Genomic DNA, 16,577 nt, shown 5'->3' on the forward strand with positions numbered 1-16,577 from the left:
CCATCCATCCATCCATAGTCTACCGATAGCTAATGCCAGCTACCAGTGCATCTGTTAATTGCTACCGCTAACCTTTTACTTCATCGTTTCGCATCAGCATCGCACGTGTGCGTCAGCCGCGCGCGCAGTGTCTTGCTGGATTAAAAAAAATGACTGAGGAACTTGATGTGTCTGACAAAAGTGACAGTGAGGACGAGGTAATGAAGCTCGCGACGCTTGTCTTGTGCGCCAAACACCTGCAAGTGACGTGCAATTCCTCAAATCTGGAAATCAGATGCAGCGGCGTTGTAAATTCTCACTGTCAATTCGTCGCGCATGTGATGTGAAATTTTCGTGTCATTTTCTGTGTTTCATATTAGCCAGGTACCTTATATTTATGTGCTAAAGTTGGCCTTGCGGTGTCTGGCCAGTTTTTCGAGACCAGAGCCTAGCGCAAAGAAGTTTACTTATTTTAACTGACGAGTTTGTAAACGATACTGTAGATGCGTCTGCGTTACCGTGCATCAAAAGTCTGCGGTTGGCAATGAAACGTGAAGCACAGGAGCGGATCGTGTGATTCGGAACGGAATTCTGCAATAGTAATGTTCGATGAACATATTAGACACTGCGTGCTGATACATATGTGCTGAAATTGCGCGGAATGGCGGATTCATCTCAAGTTCAACGTTCTCAATATATTTAGAACTGACGGCGCTTTCTGGTCGTTTTTGCTCCTGTCCTGAGTGAACTTACGATTCAGATGTTACTGTCGGAATGCCTGATATTAAAGCACTCACGCTGCATGAGCTTTTGAAGGATGAACGAAGCTGTGACGCGTCGTGGGAAGCCGGCTTAGCGCCATCTAATCTTCTTACTATCTATTTTTCCGCGTATTGTGATCATTCAGAACACATTGACAGTGTTCTTGGCTCGTGGTGGGCCTTCGCACATTTAAACAAGCGGATGCTGTCATATTACTGGCCGGTGGTAACTTTCCTATGATTGCAAGCTTGTCTTCGTTCCGTCACGCATCCAGCTAAACTGGACATGGTTTCTTAAGACACTAGTAATGAGTTGCATGCCACTTTTATACAACTAGCACACTGTGACTACCTAACAAGCACTGCACAGTGCTTACAGTGGTAAATACTTGGTTCTTACTGTGGTGATTAGTGATGTTTTTAATATGAGGCATTTCTTGCTGCACTTCATTCGGAAAAACCTGCCATTTCTTACAAGCTGCGGACTCCATATGCATTAATTTTAATATGCAGTAACCTATAGAGCCGTCACGTCGGTGGAAATTTCATTGCACCGAGAAGAGCTTTTCCTAGAAAGGCTGCTGAAACGTGCATTAGAGTGTGTTTACACTGATAACTAATTTTGTCTGTCTGTTCTGCAGTGTGCCTTCTCGTCGGACTTTCATTTTGTGGACACCGCTGCTGAATACTTTCATGACACATGGAGTGACCTTACTAAGCTGGTCAAGAAGAAGAAGACAGTGAAGATAGATGAAAAAATATCGAGGGCAATAGAGAAACGCAAGGTACGAGCATTTTTTATAGTCTTGTTTGCCATAGTTGATAAAGCGGCTCACAAGGGGCCAAAAATAATTTATTAGTGGACCACTGCTTTATATTCCAATTGAAAAGTGTGTTGTTTGTATCGGAAGCCAGCACCTTTGTGGGACAATTGAAGTAACTTCCATTCACTGTGTTAAATAAAGCCAAACAAAAAGCCGTTATTCCTTTCTTATATCTAGTAGGGGTGTGCGAATATTCGAGATTTCATATATGAATCGAAGAGCCTTTGCTATTCGACTTGGGAATTTGCTATTCGATGTTGTCGAATATTCATTTCATTCATATACTATAAGAGACAGCGACAGTTTTTGCAATGTACAGGGAGAAAGGACGAATACTCTTTTGGAGCGCTGTTTCGCCGTAGAACCACGATAGATGATCCAATTCCTGAATAAATTCATGAAAATAACTTATGCAGAATAGTTGTCTGCAGTTCAGTAAGCATGTCTTATCTTAGGTAGCCTACAAATTAACTTTCTCGATTTAGGCAAAGCAATTAATTTGGCCTCTATCACCATGTTTAGATTCGTTCAAGATGATGTAGAGTGCTTTATTATTGCCATTTGCTCCTTTGATGAGCATTGCGCTCTTCTACATGCACCTGGGGACGTGCTGTTTCTTTTTTCATTACTGTCATTATCATGGTGCACCAGGTATTATTGTACTTTCCTTTGTTCCTAATTTACAAGCTTCCTTATTCACCCAACATCTAGTTGTCAGCGGCATTATGTGTACCAAATAATGGAAGCAATAGTTTTGTTGCCAAGCAGACTTCACAAAACATTTCATTCCATTTTCTTTAGAAATTAGGAATATTGTATTATATATTTGAAGTTTGTTTTTTCTCGAATATCCGTGTTGGATTTGAAGATGAAAATATCAATTTACAAACATCTTTAAAAGGACACTAAAGGCAAATATTAAGTGAACGTAGATTGCTAAAATACCATTCCAAAAACCTCGCGGTGCTTGTTTCATACCAAGAAAAAAAAAAAAAAAACATTAAGATAAAATTGCGTTTGAACGGTCTGTGTACCGTCAGCACAGTTGAAATCGTTCACCCCAGTGCGGGGAGTGACGACGTTGCATGCGCCATCACTGCCCTTTACTTCTGTCAGTGAGTAAAATGGGGCCTGTTACACATCGCTACATTTTTTTTTTTGCAATATGCACACGCACGCCCATGGAGAAACTCGGCGAAGACAGAGCATTGAGATTTACCGCTGCAGCTGCTCTTGGTCAAGTCGCGTGGACCGTTCGGGCAACCCGCGACATCACATGGCACGTTGCATTCTCTGCTACTTGCAGTTTGTCTGAGTTTAGTGAGCCAGCAAAACCAGCATAGCACTGCGCGATAATGAAACTACTGAAACTCGAAAGTGCATGTGGCGCAGAATCGATTGAAAAGAAAACCTTTAAACTGCTAGTATTGTCGGCAAAGGTAAAACCTCTTAGTTCTTATAATGCAACATAATTATCTTTTTATTATGAGTGGTTGAGTACTAGCGCCAGAATTATGAGTGCCTTTGTCATCCGGCTAGTACTTGAATGTCCCGGGCGAGTCTCTGATCGTGTTCTGCGTTTACCTCAATTTCGCAATTACTATTAGATGCCCTTGAGCATTACTCGATCACTGTAGCTTGACTTAATATTTGCCTTTAGTGTCCCTTTAAAGGGCCCCTTACAAGGCCCCATAGCAAATTTTGGTTATACACTGGAAGTTGTTACGTGTCCTTTAGGGAGCGTTCTGCCGCAAAAAAATTTTTAAATTGGCTCATTAATAGCCAAGATAGAAATATTTCAGTGCCATGAACCCATGATTTCAGGAGGCGAGGTCCACTGCCAAGTGAGACACTCTCTCTACTCGCCCCCTCTAGCCTCTGCAAGCGAATTTCCTTCCATGTGTTCTCTTAAACTGGACCTCGAGGATCGCGTGACACATGTGTCACAGGCCCCGCCTTTAGTTTTTTTTCGCCTTGCTTTTTTTTCGGCGTGACGCACTTCCGTTAATGGCTTTGTGCGCAAGCTGTTGTGATTGTCTCGTTTCGCGCAGTCCACGATTTTGCATGCTGTGTACAAGGACACCTGACTAGCGGTATAAGTAAATGTTACACGAACACTGAGGCAGACACAAGCAGATCACAGAGCGCTGGAACATGGTAGAAAATGACAGTTTTAATGTCTGCGCGCGCGACTGCACGACGTGGGAACAAGCAGATGAAACAGAAGTGCATCTCTCTTGCTGCGGTGCGAAGTAAAACAAAAACAGGCAGACATTCGGTTTGTGGGTTTTATTATTTGTCTAAGCTTTAATTTGTCTATTCAAGCAACATATTACACAAATAAAAGATTTTGCCTTGAATAATTTTCAAAGTCATGCGTCGCCACTAGCGACGTCACAGTGCAAACATCCGTATGTAGGCGCACTAGCACGTGTACGCCATCCTCCAGCTTGGAGCACGGTGGCCTCCAGGAGAAGGGAAAATGGTGTTCAGCTTGAAATTTCAGATCTTCCTGTGGCATGTAGCAATGTAATACTTTGCAGACATGATCGTTATCACACAGTGTATGCTCTGTGCTTGTCAGCGCAAAATGGTCAGACCTGGTGAGGGGCCCTTTAAGATTTAGTTGGTTGAGAAAGCAGTTCTGTTGTTATTATCCTTTTTTTGCTCTAGAAAGACAAGGGAAAAATCGTATAAAGCACTGTATCGGCAAACTTATCCCCCAACTTTTTTTGAAGAAAGCTTAGCCTGGGTTTTGTCGTAGTTTATCACGTATAAAACGTTTTTTAGAAAACCAGTACTTGCCATAGGTGCTGGATTATGTTGCTGCATTTAACTAACTACGGTCAAGAAAGCAATTCTGCTATCATAATTTTTTTTTCTTCTAGACAGACAAGGGGAAAATCACATAAAGCATTGTATCAGGCAAACTTTTCCCCCCACTTGAAATAATACTTAGCCTGAGTTCTGTCATAGTCTATCACATATAAAACGTTATAAAACGTGAGTGGTAACAGCGATATTTGATACCAAAGCTTTCCATTTTTGCAAGCTTTTCCGGACACCTCTGCATGCAATTTAAACATAACAATTTGCACAGATGCATCTCTATATCTATACTATCTGAGTCTTGGCTTACTACGTAGCCCAAACTTTCGTTTTTGTTGGCCTGTAGATGGCAAACACAAGCTGGAAGTTCACGTTGCACAGAAGCAGCAGCCACACCTGCTGCTGAGTCACTGAGTGGTACGACCAAGCCTGTCACGCGGCCAATGCTATCTTTTTACTTGATTGAAGTTGCATGCAGTGTGCTGTTACATTGCCTTTGGCACCACGTGTGCGTTGCACTGCCATTCTATGTACCGGTGCCATGAACTGAGCATCAAGTTGAACAGACCAGTCTATACTGCATCGAGATGTAGGGATCATCTGTCTCCTCCTTCACTTTCTGTTTTCTTGCATATGTGGGAGGAGTGTTCAGCTGAAATGAACAGCATGCACTCTGAAGTTGCTTATCTTTTTTGTTTGTGCACTTCCTTCCTGCAAGACGTTTTGCAGCACGTCGTTGCGAACTAAATTTTGTGTTTTGGCCTTCTCATTTTTGATTCACTAAGGAGGCATGTCTCCATAATTGCATGCACTTTCATTCCTAATAATATAAACTCTTATGTAATAAAGGGAAGAGAAGCCTTATCTCTAAAATATAGATCTTATTTGGAGGTCGTGTGGTGGCTCACCCTTTTCTCTTTCTCTCTTTGCACAGAACATTTGTTTTTGTGCATTTTAACATTTCGTGTATTTTTAATTGTTGGCATGTTTACATTTTCAGTCAAAGAATGCAGAAGATGCTACAGACTCGCAAAGAAATGGAGGAGAGGAAGAGGAGGAAGTTGTCAAAGGTTAACTGCAATATCTTGACTTCTTAACCAGCTTGAATTCCTACTTTGAACGTATGTCTTACTATTTGAGCATTAATGGTGTGTATAGCAGCCATTTTTCATGCTGTCATCGTATTAAGGCTGTTTCACATGGCAATATTTACACTCAGCGACAGAGTGACTTTCATTTTGCCGTGACCGCCTCAACCATCGCAGCTTCCCAAGACTAGGTTCCACCTAGTTGCTTGCACTGTGTCACAGTGATTGGCACAATTTTGGGTGGCGTGACAGAAAACACCATCAAAATGGCCACTTTTCTACCAAGGTCTATTTTTTGACATGTTGTGGAGGTGTCTTTGTAGTTGCAGACTGAGCAATCCTAAAGGCCCAGCTTCTGAATACCACAGAGCATGCAATACTTATTGTAATATTAAATAAGTAAATAAATTAACATATTTGACTGGTGTTGCTTTATTTTAACTCTACAGGTGTGCTTACTTCAAAAGCAGGGGCCAACTCTCAGTGTTGCTGTGACAAATTGTGCCATCGTTGATGCATGTTAAAAGCTTTCAATGAAAATCGCTGTTCGATGTGAGTGGCAGCAGCAATTGTTTTTCTCCAGTTGCTGCATGCTAAACAGCTTTTACTGAACACTGCAAATCCAAATTGATAGACTTCCTTCGTAGTAACTATGCTTAGTAGGACTTCAAAGGTACACTTCAAGATGAAGGCGCACACATGAATATGACAATTGCTCATTGTGTTTGTGCATAATTTGGAAGTGCTGCTATGTGTAGTTACAGCTACGTCACCCCAGTTATTTTCGTGGTTTGTCTACTCCGATATAAGATACATTACTGAAACATAGCTGTTTCTAAATTTTACATTTTTGCAGCACTTGAGAACGAAATGCAGAGAAAGCAACACAGTATGTGTACTGTGGTGTCTGCATCCTCAGTTATGCTCAGATGTCTTACTCTTTATTTACACCCAGAAGTTTCAATGCCAACATGCCCAACAGTCGGCATAGTAGCTGTATTAAGCTAGATGAAGGATTGAGTTTTCCAAAACTAATTTTCGAGACCCATATCTGACCTTACGTAGTTGGCCTGTGGTTTCAGCTTCCATATCGGCCTTGTCCTTTTCTTAATCTGACAAGCTACTAAGCTCACCGCCAACACCTCTGACAACTTCTTACTTTTCTCCTGTCTATGCTCTGGGTATGTTTTTCAACGAAGCGCAATGTACCTTTGTCCAAGAGCTGGTTGAAAATGTAAACCTAATCGTCTCTGTCTCTGAGGCAAATGAAAAAAAGAAAATCCATTTCACTTTTGTAGTTCTGCTGTCTTTCATCATCACCAGCCTGGTTACGCCCACTGCAGGGCAAAGGCCTTTCCCATACTTCTCCAACAACCCCGGTCATGTACTAATTGTGGCCATGTCGTCCCTGCAAACTTATTATGTTGAATTCCAATGGCGGAGTCGGAGCAAGTTTTTCTGCTCGTTTCGGAGCAAGTTTGTTTCAATGACAGAGTGAGGGCGGGAGTAAGGTGTTCCAATGAGAGAGTTGGAGTGGATTCAGAGCGGGAGTCACTCCGTGGAGCAGAAAAAGATGCTCCGCCAAAATCGGCGGAGTGGACCGGAACTCTGCGTGACGTATTTCCTTTACCACGTTTGTCTGCTGGGAGGCGCCACCGGTCACCACTCGCGAGGAAGCAAAAGCTGCTGCACGCTTGGCGAGATATCCATTCTGCACAGGTGTACGGCGCTAAAGAGACAAGCGACCGGTGCGGCGGTGCTGGGAGCAAACAGCGGAAGGAAATGACAACACGCAAGGCATCCTGGGTAACTCGGAGATAGAAGTTCCGCTTCCGCCTTGCTCCGGCGGCGCAGGTTGTGTTCCACTCGTGGATTTGGAGGCGTTGCTCTAGCCAGAGTCGAGTGCTCGCTCGCGGAGTCCGTCGGCTGCTCCGACTCTGCCATTGGAATTCAACATTAATCTCATCTGCCCACCTAACTTTCTGCCGCCCCCTGCTACGCTTCCCTTCCCTTGGAATCCAGTCCGTAACCCTTAATGACCATCGGTTATCTTCCCTCCTCATTACATGTCCTGCCCATGCCCATTTCTTTTTCTTGATTTCAACTAACATGTCATTAACTCGCATTTGTTCCCTTACCCAATCTGCTCTTTTCTTATCCCTTAACGTTACACCCATCATTCTCCTTTCCATAGCTCGTTGCATCGTCCTCAATTTAAGTAGAACCCTTTCAAGACAGCTACATAAATGAGAAGAGAGGGGGTTGACCGAGGGGCCAGATTTTTATTAGTCATATCATAAGATGCCAACAAACACTGACACCAAGGACAACATAGGGGAAATTACGTGTGCCTAATAAATGAAATGAAGAAACAATAAATTAATGGAAATCAAGGTGGATGAAAAAACAACTTGCCGCAGGTGGGAACCGAACCCACAACGTTCGCATTTCGCGTGCGATGCTCTACCAATTGAGCTACCGGAGCGCTGTTTCCCCATCCACTTTCTTGGGTATTTATGTGTCCTAGTAGAACCCTGGGAGTGTTAGCCAGCGCCACCACTCATAGACTTTGGCGGCAGATGTGGAACGACCTTTTTTGCCTCAGGCGTCATGAAAACGTGATCTTTTTGGGTGAAGGCAACTGGTTAATAAACCCACACATGCTACCTGAAGGCATCAGTGTTGCCGGATTCGAGACCCTCGTTATGTAATAAACGAGAAGAGAGGGGGTTGACCGAGGGGCCCAATTTTTATTAGTCATATCATAAGAAGCCAACAAACAGCTACATGACAGACAGACAGCTACATGACACTTAGGTGTTGCTGTTGATGCTAAACTGTAATGGTGGCAAGCCTTGTGTTTGTGCACTGAACTGCAGTTGTCTGTATTAATGTTTGAAACTATAACTGCATCTGCAAAGCTGTAGGGATTTGACAGCAAACTAGAGAGCTAAGTGGGTAATGTTGGTCGAATTAACCATTTCTAAAATGTTGTTTCTCATTTGGTGCCAGATACGCTCAGGACCAAAAAGAAGAAAGGAAAAGATTACAGAGGAAAGCAGAAAGCAGTCACTGTGGAAGGAGTAGAGGTATGTGCTCAGAATGGTGTTCTTCATCTGTAATACCCCTCTTGCTCTAGATTTTGTGAAAGAGCTAATCGATCACTCTATAGGTTTTATAAATGCCTTTTTAAACTTAAATTTGAAGAAAGCACATTTCTATTTTTGTTAGTTTGCCAGCAACAGATGGATGGGGCTTAATTAAGGGTTACATGCAACCTTGTTCAGTATAACGCCAATTACAATTGAGTGGAGTACAGTCCATTACCAAGCTGTGATTTGTCTGGATGACATGCATAATTTTTTTGCTGACATAAGTACAGATAGACCTCAATATATCGAATTTAGTAAAATCGGCAAATTGCTTCATTATATAGAAATTTTGTTGTATTGAAATTCTACCTTTTATGCAAATAGGTACAGCTGCCCATCAGTTTTTCTTACACGGAAAGGGGCTGCAGAATTTTCCAAATTGTTGGGCAATCGAAAAAAGCAAGTTTGAATGAGAAAACAATTCATTTTAATAAATTTAGGAGTTGGGGGCGACATCAACTTACCCCCCACTCCACCTCACCCTCCTCCTCGCGCACGCTTGGTTGCGTTACCGCGATCTCTCTCCACTCTCCCGCTTTCCCTTTCCTCGTGTGGGAAGGCTCCACTTGTTAAGCCACCATTTTTCTTGTCTCATCCTTGCACACTTTCACTCACACTTAAAGTACACAGTGCGTGGGGCGCGATAGGATCTTATTGTACTTGGACTTTATAGGGAACATGATGTGGCTCCACTTCGGCAGTCGCTCTTGCTCTTGCGGCATGGTACGCGATTTGAGAGGTGTGAGAGGTGCCTTTGCAAGCAGCCGCTTGTAATTTAATCATTTGACCATCTGCATCCGTGGGAGTTTCCATTTATTGTCTCAGCATTACTTTGTGGCAGCAGTGAAATTCCCTTATATTGAAATGGCATACAAACACATTTCGTTATATTGAGGACAAAGCTCTGGCAGGTCTTGTACTGTGCCTACACGAAGATGAGTTCGCGAGGCTTGCTTCTGGCATTTGTAGCTTAAACTTAGCCATCTTCTTTGGAGACTCAAGCCTGTTCATTGGGCTTGTTCCTTTGTGTGCTGTTAGGCGTACAAACTTTAGGCTCCCAATACAGTGAAGCATGAATGTGTGTGGCTGCTGTTGATGAGCGTATGAGTCACTTGACACCTCGCATTACTGGACAACATTTCAAGGTGGCATGAGTGCACAGTATGCAAAATACTTTCTGATACTATACAGTAAAACTGTGATTTAGATGAATTGGTGATTTACCATTTTAGCATATAACAGCATTCAAAATCTTAGACGGATAGGAAGGATCCTATCCGTCCTGGTTTTTGTGGGCTGTTACATACTGATTGATAGTACACTGTCACTGAAATATGCTTGAATGCTGTAGTGTCCAATTGAAGTGAAGCCTTTGTCTCTCTCTCTGTCTGCATTTGTGTGTGTGGTGTTTGAAAATTTCTATTCAAAGTTTTTAATATTGCAGTTGAACCGTTAGCAGTCTAGCAATACTAACTCAAGATGAAATGACTGGCGCCTCCAGTTATGCCTCCCTCAGAGTAACAGAAGCCACTTTTGGAGGCCATGCTTTTGTGTATTGCAAGCCCCAGAAGTGATTTTAGGAACCTAGAAGGTGTCATTGTCGAGATGCATTATTTAGTTGTTTTTTGTGTGTGTGTGTGTGTCTTGGTGATCAGCCTGAGATAAATTCTGCAGGCATGCTCTGTTTTGTGCTGCTTTTGTCACACAAGTGAAAAAATTCCAGGCAGAATTCAACAGTGCAAATGTGCAAAGCAAGATGTCCGATACGCTTTCTGACTGTTTTGAAGTAGTCAACACAGTAACAAAATGTCACACAACACATAGCAAAATGGTGGTCGCTGTCAATGGTAGGGGCTTAAGAGGCAGCGATCCCAAATTGAAATGCCCAGTTAAAATGTGCGCTGGGAGCCCAGCTTTGTCTTGTGTGTGAAAATATTGGTCCCTCTACTCTCAATTACAATAGAGAATGGTTGGAGGATCACGTCATGGCCCATTTAAATTAGCATTTGGGTGGGTACAGGAAGCTCTTAAGCTAGCAGAGAAGCTTCTGTGTGTAGACTGTGTCCCAGGCATTGAGACAGTGATGCAATCGTGCTACTAACTATTGATGACTTTGTTTTTGTGAATTGCCACTGCTTTTCCAGAATGGAGAAGAAGATGAAGCAGAAGATGTAACGCAGGCATTTTTTGGTGATGAGGGCACCTCCTTTCAGCAGATGAACTTATCCAGACCTTTACTGAAGGTATGCTATTACTGATCATCAAATGGGGGGTTGGGACATCGAAGACGTTTTTTAGGTGCCACTACAGCAGTGCTTTTGACGGAAGTGTATTACTTGTCATAGTGCTTCTAGTTTCCCCCGTGGACTTTGAGCTGTTGCATGTTGCCGAACACTACTGTTATGCTGCTAACTGCTGTTGAATACATTCTATATCGTACGAGTGTTGTTAGAGGTGTTGGCTTTAAAAGAAAGGCTTATTCCTGGCTGTTTGTCTGTCTGTATGGAAACTGACTGTTCAGAATGGACTCCCAACTTGGTAAAACGAATGTGTAGTGGCAGCTGTAATTTTGGACGCCATTACAGGAGTAGTATTTTATGAATAAACCTCTTGAATATTTCTGTTTATGGTGCGGAGTATTCTGGCTGATGCCATAAAGTAGAATGCTTGTTCACAGCATCACTGCAGAAAAATGTTGACGAATTCTTAATGAACAGTCAGCATGTTGAGTAATTGAAGGATAATTTAAATGTTTGCCATACTTTTAGTGTTCTTTAATTTGACTGTACTGTTTCTCAAATCTGAAGGTTGACATGTCTATGGGTGAAACGGCTAGTCCATAGAGCTTGCCAGGTGCTGCTAAATTGTAATGACATGTCTGCTTGGTCACATCGTCTACCACCTTGTAGGATTAAGTGCAATTTAATGAATGAATTAATTTATTATTTATTTATTAGTATTACCCTCAGGGCCAGAGGCATTACAGAGGGGAGTGGAACATATGGGAAAAAAGACATGATACAGGTTTTTCTTCTGCTAATACAATGTTAGCTAAAAAGATGCAATAACAGCGGGAAGCAACAAAAATTCAAGCAATTGACCGATAACAAATATAATGACATAATTGGTTAGTTACATTGCAATATACTTGTGTTTAAAACATTATGAAACTGGGAATAGTGAGCAGTGGACGTGACCGATCCCGGAAGGGGGTTCCAGTCATGTGAGGTGCGGGGTAAAAATGATTGATAACATGTTTGCGTTAAGCACGACATTATTCCCACCTTTTGTGCATGATCGAAACGAGGGGAAATGTATGATGGAGGAAGAGTAAGGTCGTTGTGTAGGGCGGGACTGTAGTATATTTTGTGGAAGAGACATAGGCGAGAAAACTTGCAGTGACAGGCAAGTGACGCAAGCTGTAGGGACTCTTTCATTAAAGTGATACTGGCAGTGCGACTGTAGTTTCCTAGAATGAAGCGGGCAGAGTTATCTTGGACAAGCTCGAGGGCAGAGGTTAAAATAGCAGTGCTGGGGTCCCAGATGGAAGAGGCATATTCGAGTTTACTTCGGACTAAATATTAGTTCAGACTTCACCTTAGCCTGGTAGAAAGTGACAGGTGTATCATGCATTACGCCTGATGGCTCCGGTGGTAAGCTCTTGCCAACGCCTTGAATACGGTTTTAGTTTTGTAGGGGATTGTAATGCATAGACAATTTTCGAACCCATTTCATCTGAAAAAAGGTGTGCGTTAGGTTTGGGTAACTACGGTACTTGTTTGGTCCAATGTGAACACTTCTTTTCATCATTCCAGGCACTGACTGCCATGAACTTTGTCTACCCGACGCCAATTCAATCATCAACCATACCGATGGCGCTCTTAGGCAGGGATATTTATGCATGTGCTGCAACAGGAACAGGTAAGATGTTTTGTGCAGATTAACCCTACAGCTTCCAAGCACAACTTGTAGCGTTCCTTGTAGTTTTTACTGCTATATCAAGGCTAGTAATCCAGATTGCAGTTCTTTTTGCATCGCTTGCCAGAAACTGAGCTGTTCTATTCAACTTGACAGAGAAAATTGACTGGAAGGTAAACATGATGCAGAGAACTAAGAGCACAGAATATGTAATCAATGTATAACGTGCTGTCTTCTCTGTTGCCTTGAATTACCAGCTCGCAGGAGTTGGAGCACTGGCATGCTTTGTTGGCTCATATCTTGCTAGGCCATTGTGTTTGGACATCATGCATTCTTTATTTTGGGGGGGGGGTTAATCTTCACTGCTCGATTGATCTGAAATGGCTCCCTTCCACAGCTTGCACAAATAGCCATTCACAGTTGAGAAATTCGATTTTGATCAAGCTCTATCGCTATCGAAAGTGACTGCTTGGCACTGGTATTAGATTGCTAATGAGGGGGATGTCTGATGGCAGAAGGCTCTTTTTTTATTGACTATAGTACATTTACACAAGGGTTTCTTTCAACATTTGTTTAAACTCTTTGATTTCACATACTTTATAAAGATTATGGAACAATTTGCTTCTTCATTTATGTACCTGTGTAAGCTTGTGTTCTAGTTTTTCATTGCACAGTGGTTTTATCTGGACAGTTCTTTTACCTGCAGTGGTGGTTCAAAAGCTGTGGTGTTCTGCTGTGGCACTTGTTGTCCTGTGTTCGCTTTCCAGCCCTGTTGGTTGTATTCTGATGATGGCAGAAGTCAATACATTCCTGATGTACAGTGTCTTATGTTCATGTTGACGGACTTCAGGGGGTCAAACTTATCCAAATAGCCTCTGTGTTGCCATGGGATGTTTAACCCCACCAAATGAAAAGAAAGAATTCAATTGAAAAGAAATGAAAACGAAATAAAAGAAATTTATTGGAAGTTGCTCCAGAGCTAAATGTGACATATGACGCTGTCTTGTGCAGGAAAGACGGCAGCCTTCATGCTGCCCGTGCTGGAGCGGCTGCTGTTTCGTCCCAAGCAGGACGTGATGACCCGTGTGCTGGTCATCGTGCCCACTCGTGAGCTGGCTGTGCAGGTCTACCAGGTCAGCCTCCAGCTGGCCCAGTTCACCAACATCATGATCACCCTGTCTGCCGGTGGGTTTCGCCTGCAACTTTCACAACCAATTTTGTATCTGTGTCATATATCTAATGCTTCAGATATTTCCTCACAATTTTCTTGGTGCAATGCAGTACAGCCTTGTTGAGGTCCAGTTTCTGAGGGTACCCAAATTTTAGGGATTCATTACAGCTCATACTTTACACAGTTTGCCTGACTGAAGTTTGAGAGCCAGGGATATGCAATAATTTTGCTGTTTTGAATGGATTGTGGAAGCTTTTTCTCAATCGTACACGTCCAATTCACGGTGGAAACCTCTGACATTGCTGAGCTCTGGGAGCATGTGGCTACTGTTGATGCAACAGGTAGTACTTTGATGGAGGAGTTCCCGAGTGAAGAAAGCTCTGTTTCGTTCTGTGAAGAGACCTCCGCCGGAGTGAACGTTGTTGAGACAGCTGGCACTGAATTGTGATGGAAGCGATGACAGCAGTGGCAGTGACGGCGAGATTAGCCATGGCCCCTCTTTGACACCAACCCAATGCTCAGGCAAAGTGCACTGTTGTCGATGCTAAATGCATGCTAAATTATTGGCATCTGCGTTTGGGCAGCAGTTGTACACGAACACCCCGGTTGTGAACAGGAAATTCACGCGAAAACAAGTGCAGATTTCTGACTGTTTCAACGCGCCTAACGCTTGACATACTGTTTAGAGGTATAAATAAACATTTCTTTTAACAGGCTACTTTCTGTAACATTCATTTTTTTTAGTGCAAGTGGCTAATTTGGTTTTGGAGCTACAAAGGTACGTTCGCCAGCTTCTCTTTATGGCAGTCCATATGTGGCAATGATTGGTTACAGTATAACAATTGGATTTTTCTTTATTCTTGATTTCATTATAAGCAGACTGCATTGTAGACAGAAATCAAAGCACTTTCACCACATTGGTGGTGTCTGTTCTGTTGTTAGGCCTAACAGTGACAAGATGGACAACTTGCCTCAAAGCAGTGAAATGTCATCACTGGTACATTATACTCAAATTAAGATAAGACTAAACTTTACCATTTATTTTTTTGCAATGGCAAGTTCAGATTGAAGCAGGCAACCTGGGTGTTACCATGCTGTGCCAGCTACACCTTGTGTACAAAGCTTGCAATGCTAAGTACAAAATGTAGAATGCTTATGCAATCCTTATAGCTTCCCATTTTATTGTGTGAAGGTGTACTATGGACCCACTGTTAATAGTGAATGCATGAACTATTTTAAATCTGACCATTGTCTTAACGTGGCCGTATTGCAGGCGGTCTGGACTTGAAGGCTCAGGAAGCTGCACTGCGAAAGGTGCCAGACATCATTATTGCCACCCCGGGTCGTCTTATTGACCATCTGGAAAACACGCCAGGCTTTGACCTCCGCAACATTGAAGTACTCATCCTTGACGAGGCTGACAAGTGAGAAGCTGAAAGTCCTATCTGTTTGTTACTGCCAGATCTCTCCAATCATTTAAAACTCTGGGCATCGCTAGTTGCCAATTTGTCAGGGTTAGTCTGCTGGTATGCTAGTGCTAGTGGGCATAGGTTGGCATACCCACTCACGAGCACACCTGACTCATACTCGTTCCACACTCATTTCCCAGGCGCGAATCAGAGTATTAGTGAATGAGTGTGAGTGGATGTCCTTTGGAACAGGAGTGTCGGTGAGTCGAGAGTACAAACAGGTATGAGTGACGGTGATCATTAGTAAGAGTGAAGTTCAGGGACTGTGATGTTAACTGGACATGGGCATGAATGTGAGTGACTGTCAGTGAGTGGGAGTGCTGGTGTGTGAAAATGGACGTGAGTATGGGCCTGAGTGGGTGCCAGTAAGTGCTAAAGAAAAGTGACTGTGAGTGCAAACGTGTACTGGCAAGCATTGTGCTACGAGATCATGCCACCTGGCTGGCTTCTGCAGAGCTATTACGTCGAACTCTTGCTTTTGCTTCGTGTTGTCGACAAATTCTACTTCCCCCTGCCATCTGCTAGCCGCCTGGTTAGCTCAGATGGTAGAGTGGCTGCCCCGGAGAGGCGGTGGTCCCGGGTTTGAGTCCCGAACCAGGACGAATTTTCCTTCAACCATGAGGCTTTTCTTTCAAGGAACCCATACGGGTTTCCTTTGTAGCAATTGCTATGAACGGGTGGATGTCTGACTTTCCCTTTAATGGAGGATTTTGTAGGTCCCAAGTGCTTTGCCGTAAAGGCGCTTACCGTATTTACTCGCATAATGATCGCACTCGCGTAATGATCGCACCCCTGAATTTTGTCGTCAAAATTCGATTTTTTTTATTTCCCGTGTAATGATCGCACCCTGAACTTGCCGCAGCGATATTTGTCGTGTGCCAAGTCTAGCTAAGAATGATCGCGCTTACCATCTGTCAAATGCTACGCGAACTACTTGTCTGCACGCACCAAACACGCTTAAGTAGATGCCTCATTTTATTACTTTCATCACTTTCTGCACTTCCATGGCAAAAAGAGGTACAACCAAACTTGCCTTTATTATGGGTAGGCTTTATAATGGTTGAAGTCAACAAAAGCAAAAAAAGGCGCCTTTCGATTCTTTTCATCTGCACTCGTGAGCACGCAACAAATCGCGCGCGGCAATGATAGTAGCCACGTTTACACTGATACGTTAAAGGTGTACCCTATTCATACACCGACGCTTGTAACACAGCTAAGATATTTGCCCACCCTTAGCGGAAACGTGCCGTGTTAGGGTAGTAGTGAAAACAGATGCCGCAGTTTCCGCAGCACGCCGGCCATGCGTTTCTTCACTGGCAGCTAAGCGCGCTGTTACGACTTTGCACCGCTGCACCACTATTACCACTTTGTGGTCCCGTAGCGCTC

The 16,577-nt window shown here is 43.2% G+C and overlaps 1 protein-coding gene across 2 annotated transcripts in view; it reads left to right on the top strand.

Annotated features, from left to right (window-relative positions):
* The first annotated feature begins 62 nt into the window (after positions 1–62).
* The window catches only part of Rs1 (Dead-box helicase Rs1), a 54,429-nt gene continuing 37,914 nt past the window's right edge, over positions 63–16,577 (top strand). The window contains exons 1-8 of one of the 2 annotated variants that reach the window (XM_050187219.3): positions 63–197; positions 1,382–1,525; positions 5,394–5,463; positions 8,494–8,570; positions 10,778–10,876; positions 12,449–12,554; positions 13,563–13,736; positions 14,996–15,146. In XM_050187219.3, coding sequence (XP_050043176.1) covers positions 150–197; positions 1,382–1,525; positions 5,394–5,463; positions 8,494–8,570; positions 10,778–10,876; positions 12,449–12,554; positions 13,563–13,736; positions 14,996–15,146 — 869 coding nt within the window. In that variant the 5' untranslated portion in view covers positions 63–149. Of the gene's footprint in view, positions 198–1,381; positions 1,526–2,579; positions 2,844–5,393; positions 5,464–8,493; positions 8,571–10,777; positions 10,877–12,448; positions 12,555–13,562; positions 13,737–14,995; positions 15,147–16,577 lie in introns of those variants that run through there. The other variant, XM_055076010.2, reaches the window with a different exon arrangement.

Source organism: Dermacentor andersoni, chromosome 2 (genome assembly GCF_023375885.2).
Source record: "Dermacentor andersoni chromosome 2, qqDerAnde1_hic_scaffold, whole genome shotgun sequence".
Lineage (NCBI taxonomy): Eukaryota > Metazoa > Arthropoda > Arachnida > Ixodida > Ixodidae > Dermacentor > Dermacentor andersoni.